At 42.7% G+C, this 16,766-nt stretch overlaps 1 protein-coding gene across 1 annotated transcript; it reads right to left on the reverse strand.

Moving 5' to 3' along the window:
- Window positions 1-386: 386 nt before the first annotated feature.
- CIDEC (cell death inducing DFFA like effector c) lies at window positions 387-15,945 on the reverse strand. Its single transcript, XM_041763954.1, has 6 exons — window positions 15,868-15,945; window positions 13,789-13,866; window positions 12,683-12,836; window positions 5,371-5,529; window positions 5,094-5,281; window positions 387-874 (listed from the first exon to the last, which is right to left on the reverse strand). The coding sequence occupies exons 2-6, from the start codon at window positions 13,839-13,841 to the stop codon at window positions 712-714; spliced, it is 717 nt and encodes a 238-aa protein (XP_041619888.1). The 5' UTR covers window positions 13,842-13,866; window positions 15,868-15,945; the 3' UTR covers window positions 387-711.
- Window positions 15,946-16,766: the final 821 nt, after the last annotated feature.

Consider the following 16,766-nt stretch of genomic DNA (forward strand, 5'->3'; position numbering starts at 1 on the left):
GAGGGTTGTGTTACAGCCTGAGTAGTACTTTCTCTGCTAAATACTTAAAGGGTTGTAATAAAATGTTATGAGAGAAGTGCCTTAGTCCTACCCTGCCATTCAAAGCCCTTCTGATGGTCAGATTTCCTTTAGAAATTGGACTTTATCATATTGATTTACATGGTCTGCTCAAGTCTCTGATTAAGCAGACATTAGTTCCAGAATCAAATATCTTTTTTATTGGTAGAAATATTTTTTGTTGTTGTTGGTAGAAAAAGTCCTGTTTCCTGTAACCCCCACGTTTGGGAAAATGGCTTGACAATAGATTCCTCTCGTCCCTTAGACCTTTCCAACCTTGCAGACAGAACTCCGGACCCTCACCCACAAAAAACACAGGCAAAGATGGATCAGCATAAATAATGTAATGTGAATTCTCTAGTATCATACACAGTTCTTTCAGGAGCGTTAGGGCTGGTTGGCCAGAAGGTGGGGAGCGTGATGAAAGTAGAGCATGTGAAGACAGGGAGCTGAGGGGCAGACTTTCTGACTAGCAATTCTCAGGTTTCTGCCTTTTTCCCCTGGGAAGACTTCATCATTCATGGTCCTAGTTGGGTGAGGAGGGTGTGGCAAGGTAAGAGGCTATCTAGCTGCCGTCTTGTGGATGCTACTAGCTGAGCATAGGGGCCACATTCTAGTCCTTCTCTGGGGGAATGCCTCCAAGGACTCAAGCCTTCACTGCAGCATCTTCAGAGAGGTCGGGATGAGCGATCGGGCCCTGCCCTCAGGGGGCTGCCCTCCCTCCGTGGCATCCAGGAGCTGCTGCATGTAACAGGAGGTGCCGAGCAGCACATGGCCTGTGGTCTTCATGCTGAAGAGGGCCCAACGAAGAACTTCCCTGGGTGGAAGAAAAAGGCACTAGAGTCAAAACATGAAGAAAACCCCTCCCTGCTATCCAACCCTCCATGCTACCTCCATAATTTCACAAACCGCAGAGCAATGTGCCAACAGGAATGGATGGTGCCTTCCCTCAGCAAATGAGAAAGATCTATAAGCATTGCCTGCAATCATAATTTAATGGAGATGTCCATTACCTCCTTATTTTCTCATGCAAAATTCAAGCTAATTTCATAAGGCCTTTAATTTTTGTAATACTACTTTGGGCCAGCCACTTTAATCTCAGTACCATGTCTCTGTGCTTTATGACCTCTGTTCTAGAGGCTGAGGCATTTCCAAGTCATGCATAGTGTAGCTAATTTTCAGAGCACTGGACACATGAAGATCCCCGTGCTTGGTGTTGCAATGTACTGAGAACAGAGCTTAAATCAGAGAGGCCAGAGTTCAAATCCAGTCTTACTAGCTGTGTAAAGCTTGGCAAATTATTATAGTTCTGAGCTTCCGCTTTCTCATCTGTAAAATAGGATTATACCATTTTGATCCCTCACAAAGTTATGTGATTGAAATAGCATAAAGTCACTTAATTTGGAGCCTAATAGATAGGTGAGTAGGACAAAACATAGAAACAAGAGTAGCTGGTTGAATGCTTGACTACTTTAACCAAGTTATTTTCCAAATATGTTTAAAAGAGATAAATGGGGGCACCTGGGTAGCTCAGTGGTTGAGCGTCTGCCTTGGCTCAGGTCATGATCCCGGATCCTAGGATCCAGTCCTACATCAGGCTCCCTGTAGGGTTCCTGCTTCTCCCTCTGCCTATGTCTCTGCCTATCTTTCTGTGTCTCTCATGAATAAATGAATGAAATCTTAAGAAAAAAAAAAGATAAATGAGGGTTACTAGGGGTGTCTAGCCCTAAGGGGAATCAGGGAAGAGAAAGCTAAAGAAAAATAAAGACTTTCTAACTGGTATTAAAATTTTCTTTTTTAAAAAATATTTTATTTATTTATGAGAGAGAGAGAAGCAGAGACATAGGCAGAGGGAGAAGTAGGCTCCCGGCAAAGAGCCCAAAGTAGGACTTGATCCGGGATCTGGGGACCATGCCCTGGGCCGAAAGCAGACACTCAACTGCTGTACTACCCAGGTGTCCTGGTATTAAAACTTTCAAACTATTAACCTTTATCTGATAAATGAACTTATGGTTGAGGTATAGGGAGGCAAAAAGATAATTAGAACTATAAAGATCTACACTTGAAAATTCTTTAAAATGTTATTTATTTATTTTTTAAAGATGTATTTATTTATTTTAGGGAGAGAGGGAGTGTGAGTGAGAGAAGGGGCAGAGGGAGAAAGAGAGAGAATCTCCAGCTGACTCCTCACTGAGCCCAGATCCCAACAAGGGAATCGCTTCTCAGCCTTTTGGCTAAGATCAAGTGCAGATCCCAACAAGGGGATCTCACGACCTGAGCTGAAACTAAGAGTCGGATTCAATCAACTGAGCTACCCAAGCGCCCCTTCTTTAAAAATTTAAAGGCTCTACCTGAGAAGTATACCCATTTCTCAAATTACAGAACTAAGGCTTAAAACCAGCTATCAAGCCATAAATAGGAATGAAAGTCTGACACATGCTACAGCATGGATGAACCTTGAAAACATGCTCGGTGACATAAACCAGTCACAAAAGGACAAGTACTGTAAAAGATACCTAGAATAGGCAAATTAACAGAAAGAAAGCAGAACACATGTTACCAGGGACTGAAAGAAGGTAGGGTGGAAAGTTAGTGTTTGGAAAGTTAGTGTTTAATGGGTACAGAGTTTCAGTTTGAGATGATGAAAAAGTTCTAGAAATTGATAGTGGCAACTGTTGCACATTGTGAGAGTACTTAATGGCCACTGAATTATACACTTTAAAATGGTGAAATGGTAAACTTTAGGGGCGCCTAGTTGGTTAAGTGTCTGCCTTCGGCTCAAGTCATGATCTCAGGGTCCTAGGTTGGAGCTCTGCATCAGGCTCCCTGCTCAGTGGAGAGCCTGCTTCTCCCTCTCCCTCTGCTGCTCCCCCTGCTTGTTCATTCTCTCTCTCTCAAATAAATTTTAAAAATATTTTTTAAATGGTTGGGCAGCCCAGGTGGCTCAGCGGTTTAGTGCCGCCTTCAGCCCAGAGCCTGATCCTAGAGACCCGGGATCAAGTCCCACATCAGGCCCCCTGCATGGAGCCTGCTTCTCCCTCTGCCTGTGTCTCTGCCTCTCTCTCTCCCTCTCTCCCCAACCCCTCTCTCTCATGAATAAATAAATAAAGTCTTTTAAAAATGGTAAATCTTATGTATGTTTTACTATAACCACAGTAACAGTAATAATAAAACTAGCTGACACCACTAATTCACCACACCTACTCCAGCTTGCTGTTTTTTTGATACCAACATGTCTACTGTGTTTAGGTCTGAGAGTCCTACTTCCCCTTAATGCACTGAGTTTACAGGCTGAAACTTCTTGCCCTAGATTTTGAAATTTGCAAACTACTGGCAGCAAGCCCAGATCAAGATGGGGCAGGATATAGAATAGGACGGACCCCTGGGTGCCTCAGCAGTTAAGCTTCTGCCTTCAGCCCGGGGTGTGATCCTGGAGTCCGGGGATCTAGTCCCACATCGGGCTCCCTGCAGGGAGCCTGCTTCTCTCTCTGCCTGTGTCTCTGCCTCTCTCTGTCTCTCATGAATAAATAAATAAAATCTTAAAAAAAAAAAAAAAAGAATGTAGACTAGGAGGAATGTGGGAATTCTAGCCACAGAACTAGGTTCAAAAAAAAAAAAAAAAAAAAAAAAAAAGAACTAGGTTCAAGCCTGTCATTGAATGTCCTCTCTGGCAAGCAGAACACCTCAGGTCCCTCATCTACAGACTGGATGTGCACAGAAGAAATTCAGAAAGCCAAGAAGGTCTGGTATACTCTAGCTATATATGTTCTGGCAGAAGTGTGGGGATCCTATTTCTCAGAAGGCCTCTAAGAGCAAGGATCAAATGCATCTTCATTCATTCTACAATTTTTTGAATTACTGCTATGTGCCAGCATTCATCAAGGTACCGGAGGCAATAGAAATTCTTGCCAGTGTGGAGCTCATTCTGACATTTTGTTTATCTCTGGATCTTTAGCTTGCATCACAGGGCCAGGCACACTGTGGATGGCTCAAGAGATGCTAAATGAAGCAATTGGGGAGGAGAAGAATCTGTCAGAAGAAACTGGCAAGAGGCCATGGTCTGCTACTCCCTAGCTTTGTGGCTTCGGAATAGTTGGATGCCTCTGCCTCAGTGGCTGCATCCACCTGATAGGATAAGAATTCACTAGACTGGAGCAGCTGAAATTGGGAAACACCACCACAACAATCCTTGTCTTATGATTTAACATATTCTCATGCTTCCTGTATTACTTGATTTCAGAAGTATAGTAAAAAGTTTAAAAGAATTTCATTAGATAATACAAATGACTATTTTCCATGGACATGCAAATTAATTCCTTCTGTGGAAGGACAATTATTTCATCCCTCCCACCCACATGGGAAAATCCAATTTTGTGTCTATGAATTTATCTCAACATTCTTTTTTCTTTTAAGTTTTGTTTATTTATGAGAGAGAGAGAGAGGGAGGGAGGAGGGGCAGAAGCAGAAAGAGAGAAAATCCCAAGCAGACTTCCCAGGGGCAGAAGGCAGAACCTGACATGGGGCTTGATCCCATCATCCTGAGATCATGACCTGAGCCGAAGCCAGGAGTCGGCCACTCAACTGACTAAGCCACCCAGGCACCCCTTATCTCAGCATTCTTGATGGACCTATATATTGGTTAGATTTTGAATTCTCTGAACTGATTTTAACTGCTTGCTGGTTCTCTCCTTAATTAATGAGTTCAATACAATCTTTGACACGTGTTCACTTTTAAAACATTGATTAAAATACTACTTAGGAAAACTTATTATTTTAGGTAAAAAAAAGTAGTTGTTGTAGTGGAAAGTAATTAGAAAATAATGTATCCCTGTTCCATCTGGAAGAGTATGTGTATCCCTTTGGCATATGCGAAAGCACTAGTTCAGCCATAACGTTCTAGACAAATGCTAACTGTTATGCTTTGTCAGAATCAACACTAGTCCCAGGTCCTAAGAAGCTGAGGTCCATATGAGCAGAGAGGTGCTCTCTCCTTGCTGAATACCCACCCTATCCGCAGCTAATCGCAATTCACTCACTTCATGATGCGCTTGGCCCCGTAGCAATGCAGGTCATAGGAAAGGGAGTATGTGCCATAAAGAGTGGCCTTCACATTCAGGCAACCAATGAAGTCCTGTGGGTTCATCTTGTATAGGTCAAAGGTTACTTGAGCCACATCAATCTTCTTGGCAGGCTTATGGGAGAGGGACAGTTGGTACCTAGAACCCTGTGTCAAGACAAGCCTATGGTTGGTACCCTCCCAAGGACTTCTCCCAGGCATCCCATGTTCTCCCCATCACACAGGTGGGAACTCACCTGTTCTGGTGGGGGCTGCCATTTCTGCCCCTTCTGGAGGACCATGAACACTGTGTCATCTGCCAGGGCTTGGAAATACTCTTCTGTTTCTACAGTTGTACCGTCTTCCTCCAGCACCAGGTAGAAGGGCTTGTCTGCCAGCAGCAGGGTGTCCCGGACCTAGAAATCGGATCAATGATGCTTCTGCTATCCCCATGTAGCCACAGAGCATGAGGAAGACCCATATTACATCATCTTAGCTGCCAGGGAAAGAACAAGTGGTTAAGGATCTATGGGAAATGGTACTGGAACCCAGGCTCTTGCTGTGGGATCGCCACCCAAAGATTCTATATTATGGTCCTACTTGGTACCTAGCTTCATGGTTATGTTGTCGAGCAGGGCTGCCCAATAAAAATATAGTGGGAATCACATATATAATTTTTTATTGAGATATAATTCACATGCTATAAAATTCACCCATTTAAATTATATAATTCAGTGTTTTTTACTACATTCACTAAGTTGTACAACTATTTGATTTCAGCACATTTTCATCATCCCAAAAGAAACCCAGTACCAATTAGCAGTTATTTCCTATCTCCTAACCCATGGCAACCTCTATGTTTGTCTCTATGGATTTGCCTAGTCTAGACATTTCATATAAATGGAATCATACAATATGTGGTCTTTTTAGAATGGCTTCTTTTCCTCAGTATGTTTTCAAGGTTCATCTGTGTTGTAGCATGATTCATTTCTTTTTATGGCTAAATATTCTGCTATATAGATATGATCACATTTTTAATCCATTCATCAGTTGATATAGACACTTGGGTTGTTTCCATTTTTAATATTACGAATATTGCTGAGATGAGTATTCATCTACAAGTTTGTGAATAAGTATCTGTTTTCAGTTTTCCTGGGTATATCCTATGGATGAAAATGCTGAGTCACACAATTAACTGTATGTTTAACTTTTTGAGGAACTACAAAACTGTTTTCCAAAGCAGCTGCATCATTTTATAATCACTAACAACGGATGAAGATTCCAATTTCTTTACATCTTCATCAGTACTTATTATTGTCTGTCTTTTATTTTAGACATTATAGTGAGTATGAAATAGTTTTAATTTGAATTTCCTTAAAGACTAATCACATTGAACATTTTTTCATATGTTATTAGCCATTTAAATATTTTCTTTAAAAAAAGAAAAATAAATATTTTCTTTAGAGAAATGTCCATTCCAATTCTTTACCCATCTTTTTTTTTCTTTACCCATCTTTTAAAAGATTTTATTTATTTATTAATTTGATAGAAAGAGCAAAAGCAGCGGGAGCAGCAGAGGGAGCGGGAGAAGCAAGCTCTCTACTGAGCAGGGAGCCCAATGCAGGGCTTGATTTCAGAACCCCAGGATCATGACCTGAGCTGAAAGCAGATGCTTAGCCAGTTGAGCCATCCAGGCACCCCTCCTTACCCATTTTTAATTGGATTGTCTTTCTTTTTTTTAAAGATTTTATTTATTTATTCATGAGAGACACACAGAGAGAGGCAGAGACACAGACAGAGGGAGAAGCAGTCTCCCCATGGGGAGCCCCGATCTCAGGACCCCAGGATCGTGACCTGAGCCAAAGACAGATGCTCAACCACTGAGCCACCCAGGTGTCTCTGGAGATAGGGTCTTTAAAGAGGTAATTAAATTAAAATGATATATATTTTTAAATAATTTCTTTTTTTTTAAGATTTTATTTATTTATTCATGAGAGATACAGAGAGAGTGAGAGAGGCAGAGACACAGGCAGAGGGAGAAGCAGGCTCCATGCTGGGAGCCCAATAATGGGACTCGATCCCAGGTCTCCAGGATCACGCCCTGGGCTGAAGACGGCATTAAACCACTGAGCCACTCGGGCTGCCCTAAAATGATATTATTAAGATGGGCCCTATTCCAGTATTACTGGTTTCCTTATAAAAAGGGGAGATTAGAACAAAGAAATAAACCCAGAAGGAATACCCTGTAAACATGAAGACAACCATCTACAAGTCAAGGAGAGAGGCCTCAGAAGAAACCAAACCTGACAGCACCTTGATCTCAGACTTCCACCCTCCAGGTTTGAGAGAAAATAAATTTCTGTTAAGTATCAATCTGTGGTATTTTGTTATAGAAGCCCTAGCAAACTATAGAGTGAGTCTATCCTTTGTCAATACCACAGAATTGATTACTGTAGCTTTGTAGTAAGTTTTGGAATCAGGAAATGTAAGTCTTCCAACTTTGTCTTTTTCCAAGATTGTGTTAGTTAGTTTTGGTCCATTGTATTTCTATATGAATTTTAGCATCCACTTGTCAATATCTAGGAAAAGAGTAGCTGCAATTTGATGGAGATTGCATTGGATCTGCAGATCAAGCTGGGGAGTACTGCCATCTTAACAACATTAAGTCTTCCAATCCCTGAGCACATTTGTCTATTATTTAGATCTTGTTTAAATCTTCAGTCTAATTTATTTTGCCAATGTTAATTTTCAATCTATAAGTCATATACTCCTGTTAAAGTTATTCTTAAATATTCTATTCTATTGATGCTATTATGAATGGACTCATTATTTTTTTTAAAATTTGTGGGTAGGTGACACACCCAGCATGGAACCCAATGTGGGGCCTGAACTCATGACTCTGAGATAAAGACTTGAGCTGAAATCAAGAGTCAGACGCTTACCCAATCGAGCCACTCAAGTGCCCTTCATTTCTTTTTTTTTTTTTTAATTTTTTTATTTATTTATGATAGTCACAGAGAGAGAGAGAGAGAGAGAGAGAGGCAGAGACATAGGCAGAGGGGGAAGCAGGCTCCATGCACCGGGAGCCTGACGTGGGATTCGATCCCGGGTCTCCAGGATCGCGCCCTGGGCCAAAGGCAGGCACCAAACCACTGCGCCACCCAGGGATCCCCCAAGTGCCCTTCATTTCTTAATTTTATTTTCAGATTATTTATTGCCAGTATATAGAAATACAATTGATTTTTGTATATTGGTCTTACATCCTGCAACCTTATATCATGCAACCTTGCCAAACCCATTTATTAGCTCTAATTGTGTGTCTGTATGTGTGTGTTCTATAGGGTTTTCTGTCTGCAAATAGGAATAGTTCTACCTCTTCCTTTCCAATCAGGATGCCTTTTATTTTATTTTCTTGCCTAATTATCCTAGCTAGCACCTCCAGCACCTTGTTGTATAAAAGTGGCAAGAACAGATATCCTTATCTCATTCCTGATCTTAAGGGGAAAGTTTTCAGAATTTCCCATTAAGTGTGTTGTTACCTGTGAGTTTTTCATAGATGCTCTGTATTACACAATTGTAATTTTAAATTTTCTAATAGCCACATGATACTTGTCATATATTTAATTCCATCCAAAATATGATCTCAACATAAAATCAATATAAAAATATGAGATTTTACATTTTTTATTAAGCCTTCAAAATCTTGTAATTTATACTTAAGCACATTTCAGTTTCAACTAGCCTCATTTCAGAGTTCAGTAACCACATGTAACTAGTAACTATTGCATTGGATAGTCCATCTCTAGAGTTTAAAAAACCTGGGTTTGAATTCTAGCTCCCTTACAATATTATTCTGAATTTAGGAAAGTTATTGCATTTATCTGAACTAGTTTCATCATCCAAAAAGTTGAGGCAAGTATAGTCTTAGAGTCCTCACAATGGTTAAAGGCAAATATGTATGAGATGATGGCCTGAGTTTATTTTATTTATTTATTTTTAAAGATTTTATTCATTTATTCATGAGAGACAGACAGAGAGAGAGAGAGAGAGAGAGAGGGAGAGAGAGAGAGAGAGAGGCAGAGACACAGGCAGAGGGAGAAGCAGGCTCCCACACAGGGAGCCTGATGTGGGATCTGATCCCAGGACTCCAGGATCACTCCATCCAAAGGCAGGCACCAAACCACCAAGCCACCCAGGGATCCCCTACAGCCTGAGTTTAAATCCCAGTGAAGGAACTTGACCTCTGCTTCTAGAAAATGAAAATAGTAGTAACTACCTCAAGGTTATGATTTCAAGAAATGCTAGAAGTTATCCATTATATGCATTTACTAAATTTTATACTATATTGATTAAAATGGAAGGAGTTCCATGACCCATTCATGCTAGAGAATGAAAAGTCAGGTGGCATACTACATAACTACCCCATTTAAGGAAGTTATATATAAGGATAGACTATTTAGGACATTCACAACCACATCATCTATCTCTTAGGATAGCAGAATTCACACTTTAGTTTTCTGGCTTTCATTTGCTAGAGAACATTTTTTCTACTTAAAATTCTTTTTTTTTTTTTTTTTCCTGCTTAAAATTCTTCAATAAAGTTCTGGGATCAGCAACACACCAATAGCAGTGAACATACCTAACTCCCAGATCTTAATTTCTGAATACCATTCTCCACTAAAATGAAGCAGATTTCCTTAGGAGAAATGGCCAATTCAGGGCTGGGGCAAGTAAAATACAAAATAAGCTTGCAATACTTCATCATGACTGAAAGTCAGAAAGCACTGAAGAATAATAGGGACTTGAGAAAAGGACACAAGTTGACAGGAGTCCCACTGGCTAAATCTTGGACCATTTTTTTTTAAAAAAGATTGTATTTATTCATTCATGAGAGACACACAGAGAGAGGCACAGACATAAGCAGAAGAGAACCAGGCTCCCTCTGGGGAGCCCAGTGTGGGACTCAATCCCAGGACCCCGGGACCACGACCTGAGCCAAAGGCAGACACTCAACCACTGAGCCACCCAGAAGACCAATCTTAGACCATTTGAGCATCAACAAATAATCGGTTACCATCCTCATATCCCATTAAAATAGAAGTATTTTAATCCCTTCTGACACAAGTAAATGAAGAAGTTGAAAGGTGAGTGCAGAATGAGATATATATATATATTTTTTAATTTTTTAATTTTTTTTATTTTATGATAGTCACAGAGAGAGAGAGAGAGAGAGAGGCAGAGACATAGGCAGAGGGAGAAGCAGGCTCCATGCACTGGGAGCCTGATGTGGGATTCGATCCTGGGTCTCCAGGATCGCGCCCTGGGCCAAAGGCAGGCGCCAAACCGCTGCGCCACCCAGGGATCCCGAGATATATATTTAATACAAAATACCTCTATAGAAAATAATTGACACAAAGGGAAAAATAATTTTACATAGGGAAGCCTGGATATACCTCCTTATTCAGATAATCAAAGTTAGACAGTAATGTGACGAAGTTATTTGCGATTTTGCAGTGACAACCTATTTTTATCATATTCCTGCCAGATATACAGGCTGAATTGAGGACATAATCCATGCCAAACTGAAGCACAGTAAACAAAACAACAGGCTTATAATATTCAAAACAATCAAGGCTATGAAAGTTAAGGAAAATTGATGAACTGTTCCAGATTGAAGGAGACTAAAGAGACACACAATTAAATAAAATACGGACCTGGATCATTTTGCTATTAAGGATATTACTGGGATGATTAGTAACATTTGAATGAAGTCTCAGAATTAAACTGTGGTTATGTAAGATTGTATGTTTCCCAGTTTTGATGGTTCTACTTCAATGATATAGGAGAATATTCTTGTTTGTAGAGAAGACACACTGAAGTATCCAAGAAAAAGAAGCATCAGGTTGGCAACTTACTCTCAAAGATTTAAGAAGTGCTGTATTGTTCTTGCAACTTCTGTTAGAGATTCTTTCAAAATTAATTTTTTAAAAAATCCTCCAAAGGCTTACTGTGGTCTTTTAAAATGAAACCCCCTCTGTTCTTTACCATGGCCAATCAAGGACTAATAATCTGGTCACTGCCAACCATATCATCTTGCCCTTTTTCCCCTCACTGTCTCTGTTCCTTTCTTTATATATTGCCAAACTTGGAAAAGCAGCAGATAGGTTGATGTCCTCCCTGCTCTATCAGTAAGATTCATTTCTCTTTTTTTTTATTTTTAAAGATTGTATTTATTTATTCATGAGATACACAGAGAAAGGGAGAGAGAGGCAGAGACACAGGCAGAGGGAGAAGCAGGCTCCATTCAGGGAGCCTGACGTGGGACTCGATCCCAGGACTCCAGGATCACACCCTGGGCCGCAGGCAGGCAGGCACTAAACTGCTGAGCCACCCAGAGATCCCCAGTAAGATTCATTTCTGACCTGTGTTCCATGTTGGAAAAAATGGACCCTCACTGTTCCTCTCTGCATCCTTTAGAGTTAGGATTCTAACTCAGTGTCCCCAAACTAAGTGACTAAGAATCTCCTGAAGAACTCACTAAAAATGACAACTCCTGAGCCTCACTCTCACCTAATCAATCCCAGGGAGGGCATTCTGGGAAGTCATGGGCAACAAGTCCACTTTGGTACAGGAGGTGGTCCCCAGACCTCAGGTGAATAACACTAGTAAGTTTAGACTCCAATGTGAAAGAGACTTTTTGATTCAGGACATAAGAAATTGGTGTGTCATAGACACACGTCTCACAAGAGAGGGAAAATTGGCTCCCATGAAGAACAATAGACCTAATTCACAGAAGCAAGGGAGGGACTCTGGACTCAGGTCAGCTATGATTTCTATATGTTACACTCTAGACTCTAGTGATCAGAAGCCTAATCCAAATGTATGATCTGTGCCAGGCAATTGGGTTTGTATAGGAGCAGGGCTCCCCTCACATGGAGCTGATAAGCTAATAGGGCAGTGAAGCACAAGATTAATAAAGAACCAGATTAGATGAGGCTGTAGGAGAGGCAGTGGGAGAGAGGGAACATAGAAATAGGGAAGGGTGTTACTCTTGCTTGCTCTTATTACTGTCCACAGAGCTGTGTGTCTTTGGTTTCCTGCTCTGGAAGCTTGAAATAGTTTGAAGAGAGTCTTCCATAGCTATTCACTAAGCTTTCCATGAAAGGCCAGTGTAGGAGACAGATTGAAGACCTGCCCTGGCTAAAGGGAGGAGATAGGAAATAGAATCTCTAAGATCGTGCCTATTTCTGCAACTTCCAGGCATGTGTACAATGGAAAAGGGAACTTATAGGTCCTTCCAATAAGAAAAATATACTCTGAAAATACCACTGACCTACTATTAGCATAGGGTGGCAATATACTGCCTTCCCCCTGTCACTAATCCATTAGACAGCACTATAGCAGGCACTACTGACCTATTAGAGCTGGCATCAGAAAGGAAATCTTTTCACCATCTAACCCATGAGCTGCATCCCAGCTGAACTCCCAGCTCACGACCCAGAGGACAGAAACAGCTCTCAGCCACAGTCCCAGTGGTTGGGCTGTGTTGAGGGCAGCCCCTTCCCTCACCTTGTTCAGAAGGTCCTTGAGACTGTGTGCGATGATGCCCTTCCGCACACTCCGGTCAGCAGTGCTTACTCTACAGGGCCGGGCCTTGGGGGCCTCCAGGCTGGACTTCGACGATAGCTGCTGGGTCACCACTGAGGTGTTCACTGCCACAGGCCTGGAGACAACTTGGAGCATTAGAATGAGCTGTCTGCTGCCTCTGAGCCCTTGCCCCACGGCAGGAACCTAAGTCCCATCCCCCAGAGGTGGAGCTCATCATATTTCTCCTCTACCACCCACCAAGCCTGCTCTAATCTTTCTAGTCTTACTCAAAGGCCTGCCGGATCAGTACATCTCACATTTTAGTGACATATATGTCCTCTGGGGATCTGATTCCGATTCTGTAGGTCTCAGTGGAGTCTGGGATTCTATATGTCTAATAAGTTTCCAAGTGGCATTGATGCTGCTCGATGACACTGACCATGATGAGTAGCAAGGTGATTGGAGACCCATCCCACATTTCCCCAATACCACTTTCCCCTCTTGGTGTCTCTCTTCCCACCTGTAAAATGAAATGAAGTGGTGAAGTGGCCTGGGTTTTTGTCAGACTCAAGCCTGAATCCTGGCTCCATTACTCATTTGCTAGGTGATTGAGAATACCCACTCTGTGCTTCAGTACCCCCATCTATTATTATAGGTAAAATTAGGTATAATAATCTCTACTTCCCAAAGTTGTGATCAGGTTTAAATGAGATCAAGAATGGGAGCACCTGGGTGGCTCAGTTGGTTAAGTGTCTGACTCCTGATTTCAGCTGAGGTCATGATCTCAGGGTCCTGAGATTGAGCCCTGCTTTGGGCTCTATGCTGAGCATGGAGCCTGCTTAAGATTCTGTGTGTGTGTGTGTGTGTGTGTGTGTGTGTGTGTGTGCCTCCCCCCCTCCCCAGCTCAAGTGCTCCACTCTTTCTAATTAAAAAAAAAAAAAAAAGCAAAATCTTAGGTCCCACTCCAGACCTACTAAATATACATCTACATTTAATAAGATGCCCAGGTGACTTATGAGCCTGTTGAAATTTGAGAAGGTCTGCCTTACAGGTAGCTCCCTTTTGCTTCTACCCTTGGTTCTCCTCACCTGGACAAGGACTTGGGGTAGAGAAGGCTGAGGGACTTCATGGCATATTCCATCCTTGTCACCTGGATAATGTTGGACCTGGGAAGGAAGCAGAAAAGTTAGTTAGGGTAGGAACAGAAGGCTCCCTCTCACTCACCTTTTGACAGACTGTAACCCCACCCCCATCCAGCTAACCTACACTCTGGTTTCTCCTCTCAACTCCCATACACACCTTTCCAGCCCTTCTCTTATCCAATCCCACACATGCCAACTGGGACCAAGCTGGAGACCCCCTGGAGACCCAGGCTCAACCTACTTGGCAGCTGCTCCTCCCTCCCTAGGACTACTCACTCCATGTTTCTCTGACTCTGGCTCTGGTCACACTGATCAGGGATTCCCAGTTGGGGCTGAAGAGGCCCTGCCTGGTTGATTCCTATCCCTGGGGCCAGAGTCTACTTCACGCTGGCAGGAGGTGAGTCATATCACCTACCTTTTCTGGAGACTGTTTCCTCATCTACAGCCCAGAGACCTCACAGGCCAGGCTCACAAAGGCCAGGCAGCTCAGTCCAAGCAGGCTCTCTCCTGTGTCCTTGAGCAATCTGAACCCTTTCTGAGACTTTCCACTGGCCAGAGGGAATTTCTGTGATGACGGATGTTGGAGATGTTCTATATCATTTCTCCCCAGTACCAGAACTCCTAACTTCATGTGGCTACTGAGGACTTGAAATGTGGCCAGTACAATTGAGGAGCTGGATTTTTAACTTTGTTTAATGTTAACTAATTTAAATCAAAATAGCCACTGTGGCTCCTGGCTACTGACAACCATCCTGAACATAGAGATCTAGCTGATAACCCTCAGCTCACCTGCCAGCTTTCTCTTCAACCTCTCTACTTCAGCTCTTGCATGCTCCGAGTCTTTTTTTTTTTTTTTAAGATTTTATTTATTCATGAGAGACACAGAGAGAGAGACATAGGCAGAGGGAGAAGCAGGCTCCCCATAGGAGCCCAGGACCCCTTGATCACGACCTGAGCTAAAGGCAGATGCTCAACCAGTGAGCCACCCAGGTGCCCTTGCATGTTCTGAGTCTTTGGAAAGACAGTTCTCTCCACCTGCAGTGTCCTTCTCCAGCCTAGGGCTAAACAAATGCAGCCTTGAAGACTCAATCTCACTACTTTTCACTCTTTGGAAAGCCTTTTTATTTTTTTAAGATTTTGTTTATTTATTCATGAGAGACACACACACACAGAGGCAGAGACACAGGAAGAGGGAGAAGCAGGCTCCTTGCAGGCAGCCCAGTGCAGGACTTGATCCCGGGACCCCGGGATCACGCCTTGAGCCAAAGGCAGACCCCCACCCAGGCGTCCCTACATACATAAAATTTAAAAATAAAAAGTCTTGGGACACCTGGGTGGCTCAGCGATTGGGTTGGGCGGCTGCCTTTGGCTCAAGGCATGATCACAGGATCCCAGAGATTGAGTCCCTCATCAGGCTCCCTGCATGCTTTTCCCTCTTCCTGTGTCTCTGTGTCTCTTAAAATAAACAAATGAAATCTTAAAAAAAAAAAAAATTATGTATGTATGTATGAATGTATTTTCTGATAAGAAAAGTTTTATATGAACAACACAGACTGGACAAGAATGCTATAAATGAGAAAAGCACAGACCCTGGAAAGCCTTCTTAGGTGGCGCATACAATTCCCCCTTCCTCTTGCCCTTCCTACTTCCAAGCCAAGTGTGCCTCAGTGTCTGTTTCTGCCTTAGCCCCACCAATCCTTGGATGCCTTGCCCTGAAATGTTCTTTGTATTCCCAGGGCAGAGAGGACCCGGCACAGGGCAAGAGGCTCAAAGAGTGGTCATGGAATGAGGAGCCCTCTCCTCAGGCAGGTAAAATCCCTCTTTCCTTCTAACAACTTAGGGGAATTCCTAGGCCCGCCCATCTGTGAACTCCCCCAGTTAGCACTACCCATGTCAGCTTGTTTCAGCTTCCCTCCTTACTCTCCATCTGAAGCAAAACTGCAAAGCCCTCCTCACCTGCTCACCAGGAGCTTCTCACCTGCTCTCCAGGAGTTTCCTCCCCAAGTCCCAAAACAAAACACTTACCGCCCCCTCACAGCCTCCAGTAAGATATTGCCCAGCACAGCACAGCCCTTGCTCCATTTTATTTCCAGCTCCCAGAGAAGCCCCTCCCCTGGCCTTCAGTTCCAGCTGGGGGAAAGAGCATGGGGAGTAAGTGTGCAGCTCTCACCCTTGGGACTTCAGGACAGCCTAACATCCAGAAAAGGCTCAAAAGGAGGGAAAAAGGCAAGTTTCAAAAGCTCTGGGACAGGGTATGGCTCAGGATGTGATATCAGGCACAGAGTGCACAGAATATAGGGGCATGTGAGTTGTGGTCCCAACTCCACTCAAGTTCACTGTTTGAGTGTAGACAAGCTGTCTCTGGGAACCCGTTTCTCTCACCTGTACAACAGCAATACAATAATGATTCCTGTGTTAAAGAATTGTGGTGAGGATTTGTGATAATAAAAGTAAAAAGCTTTGCAATAAAAACAATTAATAGATAGAAGGGAATATTGGTGTTATAATTATTTAATAATACTAGAGACTAAGGCTAGCTAAAATGTGTAGTGGTTAATAGTGAAAGATCTAACCCTTGATCCAGCAGTCCTACTCCTACATGTATTAGCCAAGAGAAATGAAGATATATGTCCACGCCAAAACTTATACACAAATGTTCACAGTGTTATTCACAATAGCTATCAGATAGAAACAACTCGAATGCTCATCAGTTGATGAATGCATTTTTTAAATGTGGCATATCCATAAGTGGAATCTTATTTGTCAATAAAAAGGATTACGGGATTCCTGGGTGGCGCAGCGGTTTGGCGCCTGCCTTTGGCCCAGGGCGCGATCCTGGAGACCCGGAATCGAATCCCACGTCGGGCTCCCGGTGAATGGAACCTGCTTCTCCCTCTGCCTGTGTTTCTGCCTCTCTCTCTCTC

Source organism: Vulpes lagopus, chromosome 7 (genome assembly GCF_018345385.1).
Source record: "Vulpes lagopus strain Blue_001 chromosome 7, ASM1834538v1, whole genome shotgun sequence".
NCBI lineage: Eukaryota > Metazoa > Chordata > Mammalia > Carnivora > Canidae > Vulpes > Vulpes lagopus.

Excerpts from the sequence above, each read along its gene's own strand:
- CIDEC (XM_041763954.1), bottom strand. The coding sequence starts at position 13,841 with ATGGAATATGCCATGAAGTCCCTCAGCCTTCTCTACCCCAAGTCCTTG. Across the intron at positions 12,837-13,788 it reads TACCCCAAGTCCTTGTCCAG|GCCTGTGGCAGTGAACACCT; the intron begins GTGAGGAGAACC and ends AGTTGTCTCCAG. Across the intron at positions 5,282-5,370 it reads GGCAGCCCCCACCAGAACAG|GGTTCTAGGTACCAACTGTC; the intron begins GTGAGTTCCCAC and ends GTCTTGACACAG.